Source organism: Halichondria panicea, chromosome 1 (assembly GCF_963675165.1).
Source record: "Halichondria panicea chromosome 1, odHalPani1.1, whole genome shotgun sequence".
Taxonomy (NCBI): Eukaryota; Metazoa; Porifera; class Demospongiae; order Suberitida; family Halichondriidae; genus Halichondria; species Halichondria panicea.
The window spans coordinates 16,321,861-16,346,707 of record NC_087377.1 but is presented as its reverse complement, the minus strand read 5'-3'; the positions used below and the strand labels follow the sequence as shown (position 1 = coordinate 16,346,707).

General features: G+C 42.0%; 1 protein-coding gene across 1 annotated transcript in view; it reads right to left on the bottom strand.

Annotated features, from left to right (window-relative positions):
• Window positions 1–1,115: 1,115 nt before the first annotated feature.
• Window positions 1,116–24,847, bottom strand: part of LOC135352055 (uncharacterized) — a 32,456-nt gene continuing 8,724 nt past the window's right edge. Inside the window, exons 17-83 of the mRNA XM_064551158.1 lie at window positions 24,547–24,771; window positions 24,168–24,377; window positions 23,912–24,118; window positions 23,572–23,796; window positions 23,236–23,445; window positions 22,981–23,187; window positions 22,641–22,865; window positions 22,305–22,514; window positions 22,050–22,256; window positions 21,711–21,935; window positions 21,375–21,584; window positions 21,119–21,325; window positions 20,779–21,003; window positions 20,398–20,607; window positions 20,136–20,342; window positions 19,797–20,021; window positions 19,461–19,670; window positions 19,205–19,411; window positions 18,865–19,089; window positions 18,484–18,693; window positions 18,222–18,428; window positions 17,883–18,107; window positions 17,545–17,754; window positions 17,285–17,491; window positions 16,946–17,170; window positions 16,608–16,817; window positions 16,349–16,552; window positions 15,711–15,983; window positions 15,479–15,658; window positions 15,204–15,422; window positions 14,999–15,148; window positions 14,737–14,949; window positions 14,497–14,640; window positions 14,061–14,264; window positions 13,274–13,423; window positions 12,992–13,213; window positions 12,644–12,793; window positions 12,253–12,471; window positions 11,663–11,812; window positions 11,383–11,607; window positions 11,175–11,330; window positions 10,891–11,112; window positions 10,466–10,618; window positions 9,915–10,130; window positions 9,610–9,762; window positions 9,235–9,453; window positions 8,893–9,033; window positions 8,474–8,692; window positions 8,119–8,259; window positions 7,782–7,988; window positions 7,557–7,697; window positions 7,028–7,234; window positions 6,704–6,841; window positions 6,254–6,466; window positions 5,964–6,119; window positions 5,534–5,806; window positions 5,080–5,226; window positions 4,755–4,961; window positions 4,349–4,492; window positions 3,923–4,135; window positions 3,331–3,672; window positions 2,975–3,103; window positions 2,638–2,844; window positions 2,454–2,582; window positions 2,169–2,315; window positions 1,835–1,990; window positions 1,116–1,487 (exon numbers count right to left, since the gene is read on the bottom strand). Coding sequence (XP_064407228.1) covers window positions 1,342–1,487; window positions 1,835–1,990; window positions 2,169–2,315; window positions 2,454–2,582; window positions 2,638–2,844; window positions 2,975–3,103; window positions 3,331–3,672; window positions 3,923–4,135; window positions 4,349–4,492; window positions 4,755–4,961; window positions 5,080–5,226; window positions 5,534–5,806; window positions 5,964–6,119; window positions 6,254–6,466; window positions 6,704–6,841; window positions 7,028–7,234; window positions 7,557–7,697; window positions 7,782–7,988; window positions 8,119–8,259; window positions 8,474–8,692; window positions 8,893–9,033; window positions 9,235–9,453; window positions 9,610–9,762; window positions 9,915–10,130; window positions 10,466–10,618; window positions 10,891–11,112; window positions 11,175–11,330; window positions 11,383–11,607; window positions 11,663–11,812; window positions 12,253–12,471; window positions 12,644–12,793; window positions 12,992–13,213; window positions 13,274–13,423; window positions 14,061–14,264; window positions 14,497–14,640; window positions 14,737–14,949; window positions 14,999–15,148; window positions 15,204–15,422; window positions 15,479–15,658; window positions 15,711–15,983; window positions 16,349–16,552; window positions 16,608–16,817; window positions 16,946–17,170; window positions 17,285–17,491; window positions 17,545–17,754; window positions 17,883–18,107; window positions 18,222–18,428; window positions 18,484–18,693; window positions 18,865–19,089; window positions 19,205–19,411; window positions 19,461–19,670; window positions 19,797–20,021; window positions 20,136–20,342; window positions 20,398–20,607; window positions 20,779–21,003; window positions 21,119–21,325; window positions 21,375–21,584; window positions 21,711–21,935; window positions 22,050–22,256; window positions 22,305–22,514; window positions 22,641–22,865; window positions 22,981–23,187; window positions 23,236–23,445; window positions 23,572–23,796; window positions 23,912–24,118; window positions 24,168–24,377; window positions 24,547–24,771 — 13,196 coding nt within the window. The 3' untranslated portion in view covers window positions 1,116–1,341. The remainder of the gene's footprint in view (window positions 1,488–1,834; window positions 1,991–2,168; window positions 2,316–2,453; window positions 2,583–2,637; window positions 2,845–2,974; window positions 3,104–3,330; window positions 3,673–3,922; window positions 4,136–4,348; window positions 4,493–4,754; window positions 4,962–5,079; window positions 5,227–5,533; window positions 5,807–5,963; window positions 6,120–6,253; window positions 6,467–6,703; window positions 6,842–7,027; window positions 7,235–7,556; window positions 7,698–7,781; window positions 7,989–8,118; window positions 8,260–8,473; window positions 8,693–8,892; window positions 9,034–9,234; window positions 9,454–9,609; window positions 9,763–9,914; window positions 10,131–10,465; window positions 10,619–10,890; window positions 11,113–11,174; window positions 11,331–11,382; window positions 11,608–11,662; window positions 11,813–12,252; window positions 12,472–12,643; window positions 12,794–12,991; window positions 13,214–13,273; window positions 13,424–14,060; window positions 14,265–14,496; window positions 14,641–14,736; window positions 14,950–14,998; window positions 15,149–15,203; window positions 15,423–15,478; window positions 15,659–15,710; window positions 15,984–16,348; window positions 16,553–16,607; window positions 16,818–16,945; window positions 17,171–17,284; window positions 17,492–17,544; window positions 17,755–17,882; window positions 18,108–18,221; window positions 18,429–18,483; window positions 18,694–18,864; window positions 19,090–19,204; window positions 19,412–19,460; window positions 19,671–19,796; window positions 20,022–20,135; window positions 20,343–20,397; window positions 20,608–20,778; window positions 21,004–21,118; window positions 21,326–21,374; window positions 21,585–21,710; window positions 21,936–22,049; window positions 22,257–22,304; window positions 22,515–22,640; window positions 22,866–22,980; window positions 23,188–23,235; window positions 23,446–23,571; window positions 23,797–23,911; window positions 24,119–24,167; window positions 24,378–24,546; window positions 24,772–24,847) is intronic.

The following is a 24,847-nucleotide window of genomic DNA, read 5'->3' as shown; positions in this document are numbered from 1 at the left end:
TGTTGAAATTCAATACTCTACATGCAGCATAATCACATGCTGCATGATCGTATACACCCGTCCCCATACGTCCTCCGTTAATTCCAGCAGCAAGAGACACAGTAGTCACTAAATTTGTCTCCAATTTAATGCTAGGTTGAGGAGTCAGGCGACCTATAGCGTTATATTGGAGACAAATCGGCCTGGGAACGAGGCTAATCATGTTGTTGTTACAAACTTTGCTAGTTAATACACCATTTTATTAATACATAATAATAGTTCATGCAGCTTATAACAAAAGTTCTGAGAGGAGACAAGTAAAAAGGAATTTTAATGCACGTACCTTAAGTAGAACTATATAGCTCAATATAATAAGGTTTCATTGCAGACAAAGAACTCTAAGCAAAGCATACATCCACTTAACTTTTTCTCAATTTTGGGAGGAAATGTTTCATGTGTGTGTGTTTGTATGCTACTGATGTGATAATAATACTACTCGGGTATCAGTACAATATGGAATTTCCGATAAACGACCCTCTGAAATACCACTGTATATGCATGTATAGACCTTAACAGTTTCCTAGGTCTGGACTGTAGCTGTCCCCATAATTAATTTTGGTTGCTTGGTCCGATGTCAACACACTCCTCTCTGTGGACAGGGAGACGGTGAACACTTCTTCTTTCTCCTCCACACACTCGTCATTGATGATGGCCACACTCACACACTGAGTGAGGCTGGGAGAGTCGTAGTGCCACACCAGGGTGACATTATTTTAGTGAAACAAAATCTTCTACTTTTGCAGAGAAAATTTTAATATATTTGGGAAAAAAGTAATTACCACTCGTATGCATGCAATCGCAAATGTCAATCGCTACGGGTCCCTTAACAGAGATCAGTTTGCAAGAGCTGGAGCCATTAAGCTCATACTGCTTACTACAAGGTACATGTATATGCAACGAGTGTCGAGTGTCAGTTGGTATAGACTGATCATCTAATATATGACTTTCACATTAATTACGATCCTTTGTTTACTTCATACAAACAGCTATAATTATTATACATACCTACGTCAGCCTTTTGGAGCTAGGTGTTGGCTATAAAATACCCGTTACGTTGTTGTGAGGGTTAGACTTGATCAGTTGATATAATTATAGATCTCTGCGTGACATTGTCTATTTATTTGTTGTGATAAAATTAGCACAGTCATGTATGATTTAAATTTGCTTGATTTTTGTGCGAAATAAATTAACATGGATTAAAAATAAAGATAGGAATAAAACAATTCGAATTATTGATATAAAAATAATATTCAGTCTTCTGATAGATTTGCATATACATTAACACAGTTACGAAATTGTTCTTTAGAGTCGGATGACAATGAATTGACCAATCAATCCTCTATTATTACTACCACATTGAAGCAGGCTAGAGTTACTGATTTGCTGAGGTGTTACTGAGAAGATGTGGTCACCTGGAGCTAGACCAGTGAGCACAAACGGACTGGTGCCTGTGTGTGTGGTGTGCGTGTGTGTGTGTGTGTGTGTGTGTGGGGGGGTATGTAGTGCGTGCGTGTGTGTTGACAATTATCACAGAGCTGTAAATAGATCATATAATAACAACATTAGTGTAGGCATAAAAATGCTATACTGTATAACGGGAAATTTTCGTGAGGTGCAACATTTCACGTTTTTCGAGGGCAGGCATGCAGTTAACGTGAAACTCTCATGCACCGGTATTTCACATGCAAAGCTATTGGTGGGTATGCTATCCTGGCATTGACACGCGAAAATATACACCCGCGAAATTTCCGGCTATACGGTACCATGCAGTCTCTATGTGTTGTAGTTAACTCACAATTTGTAGATGTTCCGTCGGGCAGACGACACATGAATTCACTGACACGAAAGTCAGCAGTTGGTCCAGTTCCGGCCCACTCCACAGACACGTCACCAGATTTAGGGTCAACCTCATACTGCTGGTCAGTGAATACAACACTACACTGTGTGTTATCTGTAGGACAATAATTATAATTATAAAGAGGATATAATAATTATTATTGCTATCAGGCTGGAACTATAATTATGTAGAGCTAGTACGTATAATACCCTCTAATAATTATACATGTACTATTACATTCGTGTATGGATAGCCATAATTATAACAGTAATGCATCATAAATGCTGCATACCTATACGAAAACGTCTGTCTTCAAATATTGGAACAATTTGACTGGGGCAATATGGCACAACAGTTAGAGCGAGGCTATTGATAGTCTTTCTGTTAGTGACTGTCTCTTGGTACCATTGTCCAGTGAAGCTACCAGTAGGGGGAGAACCTGTGTGTGGGGGGGGAGGAGGGAGAGAAAAAATAGTTCTAGCCATGCACAAATTATTATCTGAACAATAATATTAGGCCCATGCAAGACAAATTGTTTTCATCTAACAGAACAAACAAACATACGATGTATACTCACAATCAATTTTGTCAATTCTCGCTCTGACTTGACACAAAACTTGAGCACACCCGGATATGTTGTAGTCCACAGTGAGGCTTGTACCAACAATCTTTGGAGAGTTGTTGAAGAGAAGGAATTCATCGACATCTGCAAGAAAAGTTACAAATGTAAATATTACAGAGAAGTCACTATTCGTATATACCTTCATCGTCATAGATGATCACAGTGTTAGGCAGGTCATCGTTGACAATACGGCTTCTCTCAGCAGAGGAGGTGAGGTTAAGGTAGAAAGCTTCACAAGGCTCAACAATGGTGTCACCAACTATAGGCACAGATCCACACTGCCTTGTGTCAGCAGGAGTTGGGTTGAAACTGAAGGTCAGTGTAGAAGCGATGTAGTCCAATCCACCTGTGGAGAAAACATTGTGAGTGCAAATGACACAGTAGAAGCTGCTGTAATTAACTGGCACATAAAACTGTAACATGTAACATGTAACATATGCAAAGAATGCACATCCCAAAAAGCACGCATGACTCACTCTGAGCACTGAGATCAGATGTTTGCACAGTGGTCATGACTTCTCTCTCAGTGTCCGTCCTCAGCTGCACACATACCATGGCAGAAGCAACACTCTCACACACATTGGTCACAACCAACTGGAGTTCAACTGTACGGGAGAGAGGGGAAAAGAATATATTGTAGAAGAGAACAAACAAATGGACATGCAGGACCTGGATGATGGATGGGTACGTAACAATTTTAATTTCTCTGGGTACTTCAAGGACAAAAACAGTAATAGAAACAACTAACTATAAAAGTTAATAAGTGTGAGGATATACACATCTAAGACTGGGATGACTGTCTGGCTAGTAATAACTTTTCACTGATACATACCTTCATCATCGTCAAGAATGCTGACTGTGCTGACAGCACTAGTATTGACTTGAAGGTCAGAGGAGTCAAGACCAACAGAGAAGGTTTCATCATTTTCATAAATGGCGTCTTGAGTGGCATTGAAGGAGATGCAGTAAGTGTCAGGAGAGGAGTTGAAGTTGAACAAAGTAGAAGCTGGGAAATTATGATCTAAAGCCGTGCTTGCAGAGCCTCCAGAGCCTCCAGAGATGGACACACTGATAACCACCTGTCGTTCCAGTTGACCAGTGACATTGACACACACACTTCCATTGTCACCCTCATTCACAAACACTTCAGCCAGGCCAAACGTCACCATGACCACTGGGCACGGGATGGATGTATCGTTATTTATGGGGAATGCAACATTCAATAATAATAATACGACAATATTTGTAACTTTTAACAGAATTATGGGATCTTTAGGTAGTTATACATCAACACACATGCATGTTAGCAATTTATCAGTAATGTTTTACATACAAACTGAGGTTTCAGACATTCCTAGACTTCCATATAATTATACACACATTTTTGAAAGTTAGTTAGACAGGAATCAACGGATTAAACTCACCATCAGTTTCATCCTCCTCAATATAAACAACAGCATAGCGAGTTCCAATGACGGACACACGAGCCGTGTCATTCAAGTGGACAGTGAAGTTCTCAAACATCTCTTCCACTGCCTCATCATTGAGGATGTTCACATTGAAGTAGACCACGTCTCCAACTCCCAGTCCACTCGGGAGAATCAACATCATACTCAAAATCTCCTCATAGTCGAGGCCTGCAAATCAAAGAATATTATGCTGGATAACCTCTTGACATAGTGGCCTCAGACCAAAAACTGAAGTCAGAGCTCAAATACACCTCGATCTACACAGTTCACTCTAACCGATACCCATACATATACCTTGACCATGTGTACAGCACGCAGCCCTTGCCTTTATATACATTCCACAATTAGAAGCATAATAATTCATTCTACTCATGCACATACCTGGAGTAGCATTTCCAGCTTGTGTTGATATCAACACACTCTGTTCCAACTCCAAACTACCCTCCTGAATCTCAACTCCAACTGTCAGATAGCCATCAGTTTCATTCACAGTGAAACTGGAACTAACGAGCCCGACTTCAAGCACTAAAGTGTGTGTGTGTGTGTGTGTGTGTGTGTGTGTGTGTGTGTGTGTGTGTGTGTGTGTGTGTGTGTGTGTGTGTGTGTATGGGAAGGTTGATCTCATACCAAGTTTTTATAGTGAAATTATTGCCCGGTCTATATTTATAATGGGGTCAGGTCTACAAACAATTAACCAATAAACTAGATTTGCTGAATAGAATGGCCTTTATACACGGTAACCACTATAGACCGGTTTTATTACTGAGAGAATTGTACAGAGACGTACCGTCATTGTCTAAGATGGACACGGGAGCATTGTCAGGTGACAGGATGTTAACAGGGTCACTGGTGGACAGCTCCACATAAAAACATTCAATGTCCTCCACTGCACTGTCCGCAAGGATTGCAATATTGATACATGACGGAGAGTTCACTGGAGAGCCAGGGGCAAAGCTCAGAGTGTAGTCCATCACTGAGGTGTAGTCAGAGTCAGCTGTGGAAATACAGACAACCATGACAACAAATATGCACACAATGCACATTGGAAGTGATCACTATATCACCAACATGCCCTGAACAAAATTGTGATAATATATTGTGAACACACACACCAGTAGCTGTTCCAGCGGTGTCAGTGGTGGTAATATTGACGGCCACTTCCCGGGCTAGCTCCCCTCCGAGCAGAACAGCACACACAGACACACTGCCGTCACTCTCGGCCACGTTGTAAGCATCTAGGGCCAGACTCACATTTGCATCTGAGGAATCAGAGTGAATTTTTTATATTATTCCTTGACTGTATCAATTTTTTAAGTGTTGTGGACGTGTTGGTTGCTAAAGTATAATAGCAAAAAATGCATACGTAATTACCTTATTAAGGTGACATATTATTATTGCTAAAAGTAGTCAAATTAATATTATACATTTGTAATTAATGAGCATTTTCAAATTACCTGCACGTACACATTTTGCGGTTTTATTCTCTCATTCGCAGAATATACGTAACAACTTGACAATTTCAGTCATAACGCAACAATTAAAAAGTTTCCATGCAGGTAAACTCACAGTCATTGTCTGAGATGACCACTGTAGCGCTGGCTGGCATGAGAGTAACTCCAGGGTCTACACTGCTCAGTACCAGACTAAAGTACTCGTCAGTCTCCACCACATAATCGACCAGAATGCTCACATTCACACACCGCTCTGATTGAGGTAGTTGTCTTTTCCTCCTTGCTGAAGGTATCGGTTTTGGTGCAGTAGCAGTTTGTGGTAGTAAAGGTTCAAAAACAAACTCCAACCCTGACAAGACTTCCATCAATTGAATATAGTCCTCTCCTCCTGTTTAGAAGAGAGATATAAAATCAGTGTAAAATGATACCATGGTCAGTCATAATGATTATTGTAGACTTTATGGATTTAGAGATTCACAATTCAGATTGTACCATATAATAATATTTATCGAAAGCATGAATAGTACCGTGTATGCACTGTTTACCGATAGCTGATCCATCCTGACCCTCCACTCTGATAACAACCTCTCTGTCCAGCTCTCCAGAGAAGAGCTCCACACACACCTCCAAGATGTAACCCTCTCCACTAGCGTCCTCCTCAGGCACTGGGTACACACTCTGAGAGAACCCAAACCTCACCACTGGTAAGGTGAGTAGGGTAGAGGGGATAAGTATAACAAGTTGTCAAGCAAAAATACAGATCGTTTGAGTACAAACTGTATGCTAAAAATGTTTAAGTGGTGGTAGATATACTAGGTCATTACAATGAACTCACTTTCGCTATCAATGATGTAGATTCGTGAGATGCGGTTGTCCAATTTCACTCTGTCATCTCGAGAGCCCATCACTACAGAGAAATGTTCTGAGTTTTCCAGCAAGTTGTCCATTGCTATGGAGATGTTAACACACTGCTCCCCAGCCTCGGTGAACGTCACTGGACTACTCCCAGTACCACCAGTCACAGAGTCAAATGAGAAGTCATCTTCAGCTGCAGAGCAAATACAATAGACTTTGAGCACACAACAGAGAGAGTTAACTACACTTCCTGTCCAGGCTCCACAGTATAGTTACATTAACCACTGGCCCGGGACATTCTTGTGCAGATTTACATTAACTGTAGCAATTAAGTATATATATACACACATGCAGAGGTACAACAACACAATACTCACATAGTTCTTTTAATTAAATCAGTTTTACATAATTATAGCTATGGAATACTCACATGTTGCATCTCCAGGCACGGTGAAGACCATGGCATTGACACTGGTCTCCAGCTCTCCAGACAAAGAGACACACACCTCAACCACTCCCGCTGATTCTGCTACAACAACCGATTCAGGTTGCAGATCAAGAGTTACACCTGAAGATATAAGAAGCGACAATTATGACAAATTGAAAGAATTAAGTATCATGTTATAGCCAAAAACATTTTGGCAAAGTATGCAAGACTGTACTTATAATACCGCATACAGTTCACAGAGTGTTAGAAATTGATGCAATCCCAAAATAAAGCATTTTTTACAGATGTGCTATTCGCAAAACTTACAGTCATCATCTAGTATTGAGATTGGTGTGGACTCTTGCTTGAACTCTACACACGAGTCGTTGGTTGTAAGAACAGCTATAAACTGTTCAGTCTGTTCGTAGACGATATCATCGACGATATCGATGGTCACACACAAGTCCTGATCAGCATTATCAGGCGTGAATGTTAGTTTGTAGGAGGAGCCACTGAAGTCTGCAGGAGCTGAAGCTGTAGGGAATTTCAACTCTGTATAGTAGTAGTCTAGTGCGTGGTGATCTTTGCTGACTATAAATCACTCTTTAACAAGACAATTGAGCTTCTATCTATAATTATAAGAGTTCTTTTCCTATATTGCTTATAACTATTATAGCAACTACACAGCTGTTGTTCCCCTATGTCATGATTTGCAAAGAAAGTAAATGTACACATGCAAGCTGTTTCCCTCCGCGTCTAGACTAATAATAACATTTATGCTAAATGTGCCAACTAAAACTGATAAGCATGTAATTAATACTAACTGGTAAACACTGTAAACATGTATCACACTCACAAGTTGCCATAGCATCCTCTGTAGCTAATGTGATACTTGCATTTCTTTTGAGCACTCCATCACAGATGTACACACACAATGTGACATTGCCGGCAGATTCCTCCACTTCCACAAATGGATCTCTGAAATCCACAAGCAGCCCTGAGACAAAACAAAGCTTTTATTAGTACTTTCAATGATTTAAGAAGAAGACAGTACAAGCACATTCGTGGACAATAGACTCACAATCATTGTCCAGTATAGTGACAGTAGTTTGGTTGTCTTGTCCGATGTCAACACACTCCTCCTCTGTGGACAGAGAGACGGTGAACACTTCTTCTTTCTCCTCCACACACTCGTCATTGATGATGGCCACACTCACACACTGAGTGAGGCTGGGAGAGTTGTAGTGCCACACCAGGGTGACATTCAGTGACACAAAGTCTTCTCCTTCTGCAGAGAAACATTCGTTTTGGGATTGTACAAATGTGCATAATTATATATATCAATCCACCACTTTACTTTAATTATACTTGCATTCGGAATGCACTTTTAGAGGTGCTCCATGAATATTTTTTTATACCTGTTGCTGTAAAAGGTTGTGTTGTGAGTGTTGTCGTGACGATGGTGTCCATGGGCCTGTGGTTCAGCTGTACACACACTTCCACTGCTCCATCACTTTCATCCACCATTTCAATGAGAGATATCAGAGAGGCCACGATAACTGCATGCATGGGGAAACATAGAACCAACATATAAGTTTAGTATCGCAAAAAAAGGAAAAATTTTCGCATTTCTCTAAGACTCTAATTGTTGGAAAATCATAATAATTACCACTACAGGAGTGGCAAAGAAAGCAATACATTTTATCTTGTCAATCAAACATTCCAAGTATTGTTCCTGGCTGCTTGCTTAGACAATAATGATTGCCAACTAACCATCATTAGCAGTCTCAATGAACAGCGCCTGCTGCCCCCCAATCATCACGGCTGTCTCAGAGCTGTTCAGTCTGAGCAGAGAGAGTCTGTTGCCTTCCTTCACTGAGTCATCCACGTTGTCTACAGACATACACACACTCCCTGGCTCCACTGTGTTGGAGGAATTTGCACCGACTCCAATCAGATAGGACGGACCAGGAACTCCTAACCTCGGTTCACCTATAGGGGGGGGGAGTAAAGAGGAATGTATTATAATTATGTAACATGGATTGAGTTATTGAGCTTGTAAGCAAAGTACAAGCTGATTTTATCGACTAAAATCCCAGTCATATGTAATTGTTGGCAGTATTATGAACATTTTGAGTAGTTACAGTTTTAAGTGTGCTTACATCGTACATATAATATCACTTTTTTCTCACCTCTGAGCAACCCTCTGAGGTCCTCAAAGTCACTACTCAATGAGAGCGGCCGTTGCAGCTGTCTAGAAAAGACAACACACACTGACTGAGAGGTCCCCTCATCCAGACTGTACTCTGACCTCTCCAGGCCCACCCCAACATCTGCAGCAACAGCATGCAGTGGAACATGTAGATATTGATATAGCTACACACATGACATCAGTAACTAATCATAGATAGAGCCTTGGGGTGCTACTAGTCATGGACAAAAGAGGAAATAATCGGTACTAGTGGAATGAATTAAAACTGAGAATTTGCTATTATGTGTTTGATAAGTAAGTAGTTTCTTGGTAATGAACGCACGATCGTTATCCTGAATAGTAACAGTGAAGGAATCAGAAACAGTCAAGGTGTTGGCAGGGGACACACTCGAGGACACAACACTGAAAAATTGAGAGTCCTCCACAATCTGATCGTCCACTATTCCAAACTGGAGTCCATAGACACATACAGGCTGGTTTAGGGCAGTCCCAGCAGGAATCGTCAATACAGTCTCGAAATATTCAAAGTCCTCGTTCAATACTGTATGTGTTTGTGTGGAACAACAGTCTCAATAGGTGTCACATATACAGCTCAAGTACGAGTTCTACGTGCATATAAATTGTGACTGAAATGAGAAGAAGCCATTTACGGCCCTTACTATAATTATAATAAGCTAGTCTATATACTCTTTCTGACCTGCCGTGTCTTGAAGGGGAGTCAAGGTGATGTCAATGTCACACTCTAGTGCACCTCCAGCTGGTAGAGAAGTCAGCACCACACACACACTGCTGTTGACAAAGTCAGACTCAGTCACTGTTACACTGCCGGGAGAGAAGGATACCATTGCAGCTGTGAGTGTGTGTGCATGTGTGTGTGTGTATGGAGGGAGATATTTAAACAGCCATACAGCATTACGAGCTGAATAAATTATGCGCTAAAAGTTCCTCAAAGCAAACAATTAAAGTTTTAGCCACTCAAAAAAAGTATTTCAGGAATCTTACAGTCATTATCCACGATGGTGACAGTAACTGAATTGATTTCAGATAGCTCCACCTGCGGCGTCACACTGGTTAATGTGACAACAAACTCTTCCCTGTCCTCTACAAAGTCGTCATTGCTGATAGTCACATTCACACACTCTGAATCCCCGGACAATGAACTAGATCCAAATTCAATCTGAAAGTCCCCCAGAGGAGAGTAGTCCATTCCATTGATCGCTGGGTAGGGGGAGAGGTGGAAAAAATAAACTACATGCATGCATATGTACATTCATCAAAAAGGGAAAGAGTAACAGTAATAATTATTGAAAACCACATATTTGCTAAGTGGATGATCACAATGTGAAAGTAATTTTGAGTAACATGCATAATTGTATCATAATTATAAGTGTTTACTGTAAACACAGGCGGCATGTACGTCTACAATGGGATTCTAGTGAAAATACACAACCTCTTGTCTTGTTGGCCTTTTAACGGGGTACCTATGAACACACACACAACCTTGGCCTGTATTAATTGTTGCAATAACCATCATCTACAACATCTGAAGTTACCTGGTTTGTTGTTCCCAGGTGCTGCAGACAGAGAGAGAATGATTGGACAATCCAGTCCACCCCCAGGCACATTAGAGATGGTGGCACACACACTCGCTACTTTATCAGACTCCATCACAACCAGTTGATCAGAGTCGAGGCTCACTGATGGAACTGTAGTGGGGAGGGTGGGGGGACAATACCAACAGAGCTGAATTATAGTTGTGTAATAGTCAAAACAGACATGACAAATCATACATGCTAGCAATACTAATGTCCAGAGCAGTAATCTAGGTAACTTCGAGGTTTGCTAGATATCTTGCTACACACATGCATGCATGCTTGTGTATAGTAATCAGTCACATCACATGCATGTACATGTACATGCTAATAATTATACCGAGCTAGGTCATTTCGAGGTTTCGTAATACAGTGGCAATACATACCATCTTCCAGATTCTCTGTAATGTAGACGGTAGCGGTATTGTCCACTGAGAAGACACAGCCAAGGCTCACATTACCCCCCATCACACTGAACCACTGATCATCTCCCTCGTAAACAGTGTCATTCACTATAGCAATACTGAGACACTGAATGCAACCATCACCCGTGAGTCCAGCCTCAAACACCACAGATGTACCCAAAGGATCATAGTTATCATTGATACCTAAACACAATAAGCAGTGATGTCAATGTACCTTCCTTATAATTATACTCAACAAAACTTACTTGTCTTGGTGCTGTCCATAAATTTAAAGTTGACTGCCAAGTCAGCAGCCAGACCCCCTGAGGGCAGACCAGTAGTTCGGACACACACATCAACAGAGCCAACGTCCTCACTCACACTGTAACTTAGCGATACGAAGCTCAGCTCACACGTGTCAGCTGCAACATTGAACAACTTGAAGTGCATGTTCATAATAGCACCAGTTCTTACCATCAGTGTCGTTGATCTGAACTTCAACACTCTGCGACGTGTCTCCAATGACGATAGAAGGAGTTACCGAAGAGACTGTGACAGTGAAAAACTCTGAACTCTCTAAAATATCATCATCAGTGAAATTTATCAAAGCACAGCGAGTTGCAATAGACCCGGTTATCGAGGTTTCGAACACAATTTCAAATTCAAGGTCGTTAGGGTCGAAGTCTACTCCTTCAACAGCTGTGTGTATGGTATATATTTCAACAGTATAGTAAAAGTTGGGATACTGGGTTACCTTGATTCATAGCCCCAGGCATTGCCGTTAGCTGCAGCACAATATCACACTCGAGTCCATTGCTAGGGATACCAGACAGAATGGCACACAGAAATTCTGAGCTACCTTCAGTTTCGCTGATGGTAGGACTTTCAAAGCTCCAACTGGGTACTGATAGGGGAAAGAAATGATATAATTATACTGAGCGACTGCTTGTGTGGGTGGCGTGTAGGAGCTAGTAGATAGTGTGCATGCATGTGCATGCCAGTCAGCTGTATATATACGTGTGTTTGCATTGGATGAGAATTCAATACAGATGTTCCTAAATGAATTCTTTCGCACTACCAAAGTCCTACCGATGAAAATTCAATACAAATGTTGTATTCCTTTTAGATGCGTACAAACTGCTATACAAACTACCAATAAATCCATAATCAAACAATCATATAGTAAAGAAAACGATATGTTACAGTTTGTACTATATATAGTTATATGCTATAGCAGCTAGTGCTTGTTGGGCTTATAAATCTTGTAGATACCTCCAAAATAGTGTCGTACTTAGTTGCTAGGTGATAGCAGTTTTATGTACAATGTAATTATTTATTACTTACTGTCAGCTGCAGCCTGTTGGAAAGTGAGGTCTGCAGTGCACTCAGTACACATCACGTATAGGGAGCTAATGTCAGAGATCATCACTTGCAACGTTTCAGTGTCTTCAAAAAGATTGTCCATCTCTGCTGTGATGACTAGTGGGTCGGACACGGCAAAGGGCGGGGTCAGCGAGGGGAATGTCACTCGGAACGGAACAGGGACGTTGTAGTCACTAGCCCCTGTGATGGTGAATCAAAATGTGATACTGGAACCAAGATATCATAATTATAATTATACTTAACGATCGATATCTGGCGCAATAATAAACCATCACGACGAATAAATACTATTAGGTACATAGATGGAAGATACCATTCAGAGGTGAACTATCATAACACATGCACTACTCACTAGTCTTCCCCTGATCGATAGTTGTCAAGGTAACAGTGAGCCTGTTGTCCTGGAAACCTCCTTCTGGAATACCCGTCAGGTTCAGAACCAGACTGACAGATAAGCCCTCGGTACTAGCGTAGCTCACAGCATCAAAACTAACCACAGCCCCTGAAAAAAACATTTAACTATAAATAATTATGTACATCATTATCTAGATAATGGACGAATTGTGAAATCAGAGTCTCTACAAAGAGGTTCAAGCCTGAAGGCATTGGATACAAGTTGTATCAATGCACATAAAATTAAGCCTGATCTGATCGAGGGCAATATATACTACTCACACTTAATAAATCACAGCAAACGTACTTTCATTGTCCACAATGATGATGTCCATTGATCTGGAGTTATCAGTCGCTAGCAAGAACACTATCACATCCTCATCATCCGTATCGAGTATTATGTTATCCAGAATCTCAATCTGAGCTGGTGTAGAAAGAGTTCCCTCCAGTTCAGCCTGTGAGGTGATCTCTCCAGGGCTACCAAATGAGACTATTGATGGATTGTCCGCACGATAGTCAACATTTAAAGCTGCAAATTAAGAATTACGTACATATAGCACTGTCCACAACATTATAATTATGTGCTTACTTGCTCCACTTGGACTCACAATGAGTTTATACTCGATTAACCCCTCCAGTCCTCCAGCAGGTACGTCCGTGATTCTCAGCGGATAAAAAACAAATTTGTCTACTCCCTCCACCACCGTGAGATCGTTTGATAAGAAGTTGAGCATAGGAACTGCAGGACACGATACATATTATGTATTCACATCAATGTATAGTTTTGCTTATAAGTACATTACGACTCTATACCGTATAGCGTGTAAGGTTCGTGGAGTAAAAATTCGTTGCACTCGATAAACGGTGGTTTTCGTGAGTAAAAATTTCGTTTAGTCTCGTTGCCTGCACTGCATTCCTACGCTCCGGTAAGCCATGCCTACGTTAACATTTCATGGAGGTCAGCTTGCCCACGAAAATAACGAATAGTGATACTGATTTTACCCCGCGAAAATTACCCGCTATACAGTATACAATGTTTTGTGAGCAATAAATGGTTATTGAAGTATGACTAAGCTATAATCGCGGAGATACTTGTGAAATGATGATCCTTACCAGGTCGCGATCGCAAATTGTTAAATTTTCTACTCGTTAATTTTGGCTCTTTCGCAAATTAAGGTTTTCACTTGTAGTAGTGTACGATGGATGTTATTATATATTATATATATTATACTGTATCCAAAGATTCTGATTATTTAAAGAAAAATGAGAAAATGTGCGGTCTGTATACGTAGCTCATAATAATCTGTGCTTGTTCAAATGTTGTCATAATGACCCTGAGGTTGGTAACTATGGCAACTGTTTTGTACGTAACTTACTATTTGTGTTGGTGATAACAATAACGGTTTCACTGACATCAACTCGAGCATTGGGAGAAGACAAAATAGCTGAGAATTGTTGATCACTTTCAAGGATGTCATCTTCCAGCAGACTAATAGTTACACAATCCTCAGAACCGATATTTGCTCGACCACCAGCAATATTGACGAAAAAATTTCCCACAGAAGCATAATCACTGGTATCTAACAAACAAGAAACAGTGTTTATATCTGATAATTAACAAGCTATATAGTGTAGGCATATGCATGCACTTTGTAAGGTCACTCATATAATAATTAACTATCATTATTGTGGATTAACTCGTAAGACGACAGGTATTCTAAGGCTATTCTGTAAAATGCAATTAATAAAGCTCTCTCTGTCTCTCTCTCTCTGTCTCTCTCTCTCTAATTATATTATTAATCACGTACGTACCTGCAGTGTTAGGGACTAGCTCAAAGCTGAGCTCAATGTCTGCATCGATGGTGCCTGGCGATGCATCCATCACAGAAGCACAAACAGTGACGTTGGTACCTTCATCTCCAGTGACAACGGCAGTGGACACAGTTACGGTAGCATCTGAAGTGATCAAAACATTGATCAATATCACTATCAAAGTCATGGTGGTGTCATAAAATATACTGTGCAAAATTCTATATCAATGATTGATCTCACCATCAAAGTCACTGATGGTGACGGTGGTACTGGCAGTGTCACTCGCTAAAGGAGCAATGTAGTCAGAGTCAGTCGGTAGAGATATCACAAATGAGTGGAACCCTTCAAAGTTGTCATCATTGTTAGCATCAATAGTCAGAGAAAACGTTGTGTCTTCAAAAGCAACGAAATTGATGATCAAATCAGAAGGGTTAATTGTGACATCACTGGCATCTGTGTACAAAACAATGTAAACGAGTCTAGTTTTGAATTAGAGGCTTACCTATAAATGTATCAACAACATCGAGTGTAAGAGAGAAGTTGCTTTGCAGCTCTCCTGTTAGTCCAGTGAGTCTTCCAGTCACAGTGAGGCTACTGTTCTCAGCAATAGTGTAGTTAGCTTGGTCGAATGTTACACCAACAGTCGATTGCTCTGAGAACAAAGATAACAATTCTAACGGAGGTTTGTGTTGATACATGAAACTCACCATCATCAGTAATGGTGATCTGCAGGGGGTCTCCTGCGGTTATCCCTGAGGGGTTTGTTGATGCTAAATCAACACTAAGAGTGAACAAATGCTGAAACTCCAAATCGTCGTCATCCTTCACACACAGCTGTGCCTCCCTCTGCAGGTGGTCTGGGGTGCAAGGGTCACACGGACCAAATGTGACCGTGAGAGGTCCAATGCTGAAATCAACACCTTCCTCTAAAAAGAATGATTCCGTTATTCATGTATAGGTCAAAAATAGTTTTAATTATTACCAGAAATTATGTTCGAGGGTGTCCCCTCGGCAACCAGTGTAACTGAGACCACGGCAGGTAATTGCTGAATTGGTGTTCCATTGATTCTTGACAGAGTTGCTTGATACAGAATGCTAGCCTGGCTGCTTTCTATAGTTTCCAGTACTGAGCTGTTGCTAAGAGTAACTTGGTAACTAGAGGCTGCAATAGGGAAAAGTCAATCATGTAGTACGATAAAGAAAAGCTGTCTTACTTGTGATTAGATTTGCTGTGAATGAATCAACGTCACCAGCACTGTTACTAACTCGGACTGAATAGCCATTGACATCAGACAAGCTAACATTCATAATCATCAAGGTTGCCAAGGTAGAACCCGATATCTTATCAACCATATCAGAAAGATCTCCATCTCCATTCATCCATTTGTAAGTCAAACCAACACCTTCAGCAGTTACAGAAAACTGAACAGTCCCTTCAACAACTAGAAGGAGGTCACTGGGCTCACTCGTGATTAATGGGAGATTGGCTGCACGTGGAAAACAATAAAACCAACAGCACGATTAAAGCCTAAGACAAGCTACAAGGTAAATATCACTGACACATGTACATGCATGCAGGCCACTACATTTTTGAAATAAAAGATTGTCTTAAAATCCAGTAAAGGGTGCATATTTCGAGGGTATACAAATGTTAGGGGTTTTCGCTGAATAAGCATGTACCGCGAACATTTATAGTCACGAATTTAATAACGCATGCATGCATGCTGCAAAAAGGCTGCTATTCCCCGAAAATTAAATATGCTTTCTAACAGCCATTCCGTATTAGGCGTATACCCTCGAAATGTACCCGCTAACGGTATTCATTGACTATATACTCAGATCATAGAGTTACCTGAACATCCTGGAGCAGTACCGCTCCAGGCTCCGGTGGTATTAGAGTCGTCTCCCCCACACACCCTCACATCACTACCATTGGTTAGAGTGTAAAAAATATCACAAGTGTAAGTGGCCTCAGTGTTAAATGCCAACACTCCAGTCCTAGGATTGTAGCTGATGTCTCCGTTGTCGATGGCTACTAAATCCGGGCACTGGATAACTGTAGAGAATAAATAATAGTTCAGTTCATGGTTGTATATGTATTATTAACCCACCAGAGCAAGTAGGGGCATCACCATCCCATGTACCGACAGGATCTGTTTCACCAGATTCATCCACACAAGTTCTTGTGTCTGTACTATTCAGTCCATAGCCTGGCTCACAGCTGTAGGTTGCCATGGTAGCCAACACGAACGGGGCTAGACCATCTGCTGAGAAGTTAACTCTTCCGTTAGCTGGATCCAGCAGATCAGGACACATGATGGCTGCAAACGGTGAGAACAATTAATACTTACTCTGCACGAAGTAACAAAATATTGCTCAACCAGGAATATTTGGTATTCTTGAAATTACCTGCTATACGGTAATTATTATTATTATCGAAGTTACTTACACACACAAACTGCTTCAACTCCATCAAACGAGCCTCCAGTATCACTATTCAAGTCTACACGGCATGTCCTTGTCACATTGACACCGTCCCTAGGGGCATACTCAGTGATGCACGTATAGTTCCCCGTGGTACCAAAGAGAAGCATGTCATTCACATCAGGTGAGTCGGTGCCGTAATCCACAAGTCCACCATTGGCAATTGATGCAAGAGCAGGGCAGGTTATGGCTGAAATGCGTGAAAACTTGCTTTAAAAACATGCATTCTTTCAGGAAATCGTATAAATTGACAACACTACGTATGTCTATACAACAATCATGGACACCAGTAGCAGACTCTCACCTGTACATGTGGGAGTAAAGCCATTCCACATTCCAGTAGTACTAGAGTCGTTTCCCCCACACACCCTCACATCACTTCCATTACTCAAGAAGTAGCCATTGTCACAAGTGTGAGTGGCTAGGGTGTTAAACGGAAATGGGTCATCGCCAGCAGGGTCATAGCTGATGTCACCGTTGATGATGTCAGGTAAATCCGAGCACAGGATAGCTGTAAACAACATAAGCATTTCAATATTATTTCGGTTTACCAAGTAAACTAACCGGAGCAAGTAGGGGCATCACCATCCCATGTACCGACAGGATCTGTTTCACCAGATTCATCCACACAAGTTCTTGTATCTGTACTACTCAGTCCATAGCCTGGCTCGCAGCTGTAGGTCGCCACGGTAGCCAACACAAACAGAGCTAGACCGTCTGCTGAGAAGGTAACTCTTCCGTTAGCTGGGTCCGGCAGATCATGGCACATGATGACTGCAAACGGTGAGAACAATTAATACTTACTCTGCATGAAGTAAAAAAATATTGCTCAACCAGGAATATTTGGTCTTCTTGAAATTACCTGCTATATGGTAATTATTATTATTATCCAAGTTACTTACACACACAAACTGCTTCAAATCCATCAAACGAGCCTCCAGAATCACTATTCAAGTCTACACGGCATGTCCTTGTCACATTGACACCGTCCCTAGGGGCATACTCAGTGATGCACGTATAGTTTCCCATGGCACCGAAAGGAAGCATGTCATTCACATCAGGTGAGTCGGTGCCGTAATCCACATCTCCACCATTGGTAATTGATGCAAGAGCAGGGCAGGTTATGGCTGAAATGCGTGAAAACTTGCTTTAAAAACATGCATTCTTTCAGGAAATCGTATAAATTGACAACACTACGTATGTCTATACAACAATCATGGACACCAGTAGCACACTCTCACCTGTACATGTGGGAGTAAAGCCATTCCACATTCCAGTAGTACTAGAGTCATTTCCCTCACACACCCTCACATCACTCCCATTACTCAAGAAGTAGCCAGTGTCACAAGTGTGAGTGGCTAGGGTGTTAAACGAAAACGGGCCAACAGCAGCAGTGTCATAGCTGGTGTCACCATTGCTGATGTCAGGTAAATCCGAGCACTGGATAGCTGTAAAACAACATAAGCATTTCAATAATTATTTCAGTTTACCAAGTAAACTGACCAGAGCAAGTAGGGGCATCACCATCCCATGTACCGACAGGATCTGTTTCACCAGATTCATCCACACAAGTTCTTGTGACTGTGCTACTCAGTCCATAGCCTGGCTCACAGCTGTAGGTCGCCACGGTAGCCAACACGAACGGAGCTAGACTGTCTGCTGAGAAGGTAACTCTTCCGTTAGCTGGGTCCGGCAGATCAGGGCACATGATGGCTGCGCATAGGGTGAACAACCAGGCTGAGTTAGATCAAATCATTTAAATAAAGTAAATGCTCAAAAGAATGCAATCAACTCAGGAACTAACAAACATAATATTGCTCAACCACGAATGTTTGATCTCATTAAAATTACCCGCTATATACAGTAATTATAGAATTTACTTACACACACAAACTGCTTTAACTCCATCAAACAAGCCTCCAGAATCACTATTCATGTCTACGCGGCATGTCCTTGTCACTGTAACACCGTCCCTAGGGGCATACTCAGTGATGCACGTATAGTTCCCCGTGGTACCAAAGTGAAGCATGTCATTCACATCAGGTGAGTCGGTGCCGTAATCCACATCTCCACCATTGGTAATTGATGCAAGAGCAGGGCAGGTTATGGCTGAAATACATGAGAACTTGCTTTAAAAAACATGCATTCTTTCAGGAAATCGTATAAATTGACAACACTACGTATGTCTATACAACAATCATGGACACCAGTAGCAGACTCTTACCTGTACATGTGGGAGCAACGCCATTCCACATTCCAGCAGTACTAGAGTCATTTCCCCCACACACCCTCACATCACTTCCATTACTCAAGAAGTAGCCATTGTCACAAGTGTGAGTGGCTAGGGTGTTAAATGAAAACGGGCCAACAGCAGCAGTGTCATAGCTGATGTCACCATTGCTGATGTCAGGTAAATCCGAGCACAGGATAGCTGTAAAACAAGCATTTCAATAATTATTTCAGTTACCAAGTAAACTAACCGGAGCAAGTAGGGGCATCACCATCCCATGTACCGACAGGATCTGTTTCACCAGATTCATCCACACAAGTTCTTGTATCTGTACTACTCAGTCCATAGCCTGGCTCACAGCTGTAGGTCGCCACGGTAGCCAACACGAAAGGAGCTAGACCGTCTGCTGAGAAGGTAACTCTTCCGTTAGCTGGGTCCGGCAGATCAGGGCACATGATGGCTGCAGAAAGTGAACAATTAACACTTACTCTGCATGAAGTAACAAAATATTGCTCAACCAAGAATATTTGGTCTTCTTCAAATTACCTGCTATACGGTAATTATTATTATTATCGAAGTTACTTACACACACAAACTGCTTCAAATCCATCAAACGAGCCTCCAGAATCACTATTCAAGTCTACACGGCATGTCCTTGTCACATTGACACCGTCCCTAGGGGCATACTCAGTGATGCACGTATAGTTTCCCATGGCACTGAAAGGAAGCATGTCATTCACATCAGGTGAGTCGGTGCCGTAATCCACATCTCCACCATTGGTAATTGATGCAAGAGCAGGGCAGGTTATGGCTGAAATGCGTGAAAACTTGCTTTAAAAACATGCATTCTTTCAGGAAATCGTATAAATTGACAACACTACGTATGTCTATACAACAATCATGGACACCAGTAGCACACTCTCACCTGTACATGTGGGAGTAAAGCCATTCCACATTCCAGTAGTACTAGAGTCATTTCCCTCACACACCCTCACATCACTCCCATTACTCAAGAAGTAGCCAGTGTCACAAGTGTGAGTGGCTAGGGTGTTAAACGAAAACGGGCCAACAGCAGCAGTGTCATAGCTGGTGTCACCATTGCTGATGTCAGGTAAATCCGAGCACTGGATAGCTGTAAAACAACATAAGCATTTCAATAATTATTTCAGTTTACCAAGTAAACTGACCAGAGCAAGTAGGGGCATCACCATCCCATGTACCGACAGGATCTGTTTCACCAGATTCATCCACACAAGTTCTTGTGACTGTGCTACTCAGTCCATAGCCTGGCTCACAGCTGTAGGTCGCCACGGTAGCCAACACGAACGGAGCTAGACTGTCTGCTGAGAAGGTAACTCTTCCGTTAGCTGGGTCCGGCAGATCAGGGCACATGATGGCTGCGCATAGGGTGAACAACCAGGCTGAGTTAGATCAAATCATTTAAATAAAGTAAATGCTCAAAAGAATGCAATCAACTCAGGAACTAACAAACATAATATTGCTCAACCACAAATGTTTGATCTCATTAAAATTACCCGCTATATACAGTAATTATAGAATTTACTTACACACACAAACTGCTTCAACTCCATCAAACAAGCCTCCAGAATCACTATTCATGTCTACGCGGCATGTCCTTGTCACTGTAACACCGTCCCTAGGGGCATACTCAGTGATGCACGTATAGTTCCCCGTGGTACCAAAGTGAAGCATGTCATTCACATCAGGTGAGTCGGTGCCGTAATCCACATCTCCACCATTGGTAATTGATGCAAGAGCAGGGCAGGTTATGGCTGAAATACATGAGAACTTGCTTTAAAAAACATGCATTCTTTCAGGAAATCGTATAAATTGACAACACTACGTATATCTATACAGCAATCATGGACACCAGTAGCAGACTCTCACCTGTACATGTGGGAGCAACGCCATTCCACATTCCAGCAGTACTAGAGTCATTTCCCCCACACACCCTCACATCACTTCCATTACTCAAGAAGTAGCCATTGTCACAAGTGTGAGTGGCTAGGGTGTTAAATGAAAACGGGCCAGCAGCAGCAGTGTCATAGCTGATGTCACCATTGCTGATGTCAGGTAAATCCGAGCACAGGATAGCTGTAAAACAAGCATTTCAATAATTATTTCAGTTACCAAGTAAACTAACCAGAGCAAGTAGAGGCATCACCATCCCATGTACCGACAGGATCTGTTTCACCAGATTCATCCACACAAGTTCTTGTATCTGTACTACTCAGTCCATAGCCTGGCTCACAGCTGTAGGTCGCCACGGTAGCCAACACGAAAGGAGCTAGACCGTCTGCTGAGAAGGTAACTCTTCCGTTAGCTGGGTCCGGCAGATCAGGGCACATGATGGCTGCAGAAGGTGAACAATTAACACTTACTCTGCATGAAGTAACAAAATATTGCTCAACCAAGAATATTTGGTCTTCTTCAAATTACCTGCTATACGGTAATTATTATTATTATCGAAGTTACTTACACACACAAACTGCTTCAAATCCATCAAACGAGCCTCCAGAATCACTATTCAAGTCTACACTGCATGTCCTTGTCACATTGACACTGTCCCTAGGGGCATACTCAGTGATGCACGTATAGTTTCCCATGGCACCGAAAGGAAGCATGTCATTCACATCAGGTGAGTCGGTGCCGTAATCCACATCTCCACCATTGGTAATTGATGCAAGAGCAGGGCAGGTTATGGCTGAAATGCGTGAAAACTTGCTTTAAAAACATGCATTCTTTCAGGAAATCGTATAAATTGACAACACTACGTATGTCTATACAACAATCATGGACACCAGTAGCACACTCTCACCTGTACATGTGGGAGTAAAGCCATTCCACATTCCAGTAGTACTAGAGTCATTTCCCTCACACACCCTCACATCACTCCCATTACTCAAGAAGTAGCCAGTGTCACAAGTGTGAGTGGCTAGGGTGTTAAACGAAAACGGGCCAACAGCAGCAGTGTCATAGCTGATGTCACTATTGCTGATGTCAGGCAAATCCGAGCACTGGATAGCTGTAAAACAAGCATTTCAATAATTATTTCAGTTACAAGTAAACTAACCGAAGCAAGTAGGGGCATCACCATCCCATGTACCGACAGGATCTGTTTCACCAGATTCATCCACACAAGTTCTTGTATCTGTACTACTCAGTCCATAGCCTGGCTCACAGCTGTAGGTCGCCACGGTAGCCAACACGAACGGAGCTAGACCGTCTGCTAAGAAGGTAACTCTTCCGTTAGCTGGGTCCGGCAGATCAGGACACATGATGGCTGCAGAAGGTGAACAATTAACACTTACTCTGCATGAAATAACAAAATATTGCTCAACCAAGAATATTTGGTCTTCTTCAAATTACCTGCTATACGGTAATTATTATTATTATAGAATTTACTTACACACACAAACTGCTTCAACTCCATCAAACGAGCCTCCAGAATTACTATTCAAGTCTACACGGCATGTTCTTGTCACTGTGACACCGTCCCTAGGGGCATACTCAGTGATGCACGTATAGTTTCCCATGGCACCGAAGGGAAGCATGTCATTCACATCAGGTGATTCGGTGCCGTAATCCACAAGTTCACCATTGGCAATTGATGCAAGAGCAGGGCAGGTTATGGCTGAAATACATGAAAACTTGCTTTAAAAAACATGCATTCTTTCAGGAAATTGTATAAATTGACAACACTACGTATGTCTATACAACAATCATGGACACCAGTAGCAGACTCTCACCTGTACATGTGGGAGCAAAGCCATTCCACATTCCAGCAGTACTAGAGTCATTTCCCTCACACACCCTCACATCACTTCCATTACTCAAGAAGTAGCCATTGTCACAAGTGTGAGTGGCTAGGGTGTTAAACGAAAACGGGCCAACAGCAGCAGTGTCATAGCTGATGTCACCATTGCTGATGTCAGGCAAATCCGAGCACTGGATAGCTGTAAAACAAGCATTTCAATAATTATTTCAGTTACAAGTAAACTAACCGGAGCAAGTAGGGGCATCACCATCCCATGTACCGACAGGATCTGTTTCACCAGATTCATCTACACAAGTTCTTGTATCTGTACTACTCAGTCCATAGCCTGGCTCACAGCTGTAGGTCGCCACGGTAGCCAACACGAACGGAGCTAGACCGTCTGCTGAGAAGGTAACTCTTCCGTTAGCTGGGTCCGGCAGATCAGGGCACATGATGGCTGCAGAGGGTGAATAATTAACACTTACTCTGCATGAAGTACCAAAATATTGCTCAACCAGAAATATTTGGTCTTCTTGAAGTTACCTGCTATACGGTAATTATTATTATTATCGAAGTTACTTACACACACAAACTGCTTCAAATCCATCAAACGAGCCTCCAGAATCACTATTCAAGTCTACACGGCATGTCCTTGTCACTGTGACACCGTCCCTAGGGGCATACTCAGTGATGCACGTATAGTTTCCCGTGGCGCCAAAGGGAAGCATGTCATTCGCATCAGGTGATTCGGTGCCGTAATCCACAAGTCCACCATTGGCAATTGATGCAAGAGCAGGGCAGGTTATGGCTGAAATACATGAGAACTTGCTTTAAAAAACATGCATTCTTTCAGGAAATCGTATAAATTGACAACACTACGTATGTCTATACAGCAATCATGGACACCAGTAGCAGACTCTCACCTGTACATGTGGGACCAAAGCCATTCCACATTCCAGCAGTACTAGAGTCATTTCCCCCACACACCCTCACATCACTTCCATTACTCAAGAAGTAGCCATTGTCACAAGTGTGAGTGGCTAGGGTGTTAAACGAAAACGGGCCAACAGCAGCAGTGTCATAGCTGATGTCACCGTTGCTGATGTCAGGTAAATCCGAGCACTGGATAGCTGTAAAACAAGCATTTCAATAATTATTTCAGTTACCAAGTAAACTAACCGGAGCAAGTAGGGGCATCACCATCCCATGTACCGACAGGATCTGTTTCACCAGATTCATCCACACAAGTTCTTGTGACTGTGCTACTCAGTCCATAGCCTGGGTCGCAGCTGTAGGTCGCCACGGTAGCCAGCACGAACGGAGCTAGACCGTCTGCTGAGAAGGTAACTCTTCCGTTATTTGGATCCGGCAGATCAGGACACATAATGGCTGCATAGGGTGAACAACCAGGCTGAGTTAGATCAAATCATTTAAATAAAGTAAATGCTCAAAAGATTGCAATCAACTCAGGAACTAACAAACATAATATTGCTCAACCACGAATGTTTGATCTCATTAAAATTACCCGCTATATACAGTAATTATAGAATTTACTTACACACACAAACTGCTTCAACTCCATCAAACAAGCCTCCAGAATCACTATTCATGTCTACGCGGCATGTCCTTGTCACTGTAACACCGTCCCTAGGGGCATACTCAGTGATGCACGTATAGTTCCCCGTGGTACCAAAGTGAAGCATATCATTCACATCAGGTGAGTCGGTGCCGTAATCCACATCTCCACCATTGGCAATTGATGCAAGAGCAGGACAGGTTATGGCTGAAATATGTGAAAACTTGCTTTAAAAACATCCATTCTTTCAGGAAATCGTATAAATTGACAACACTACGTATGT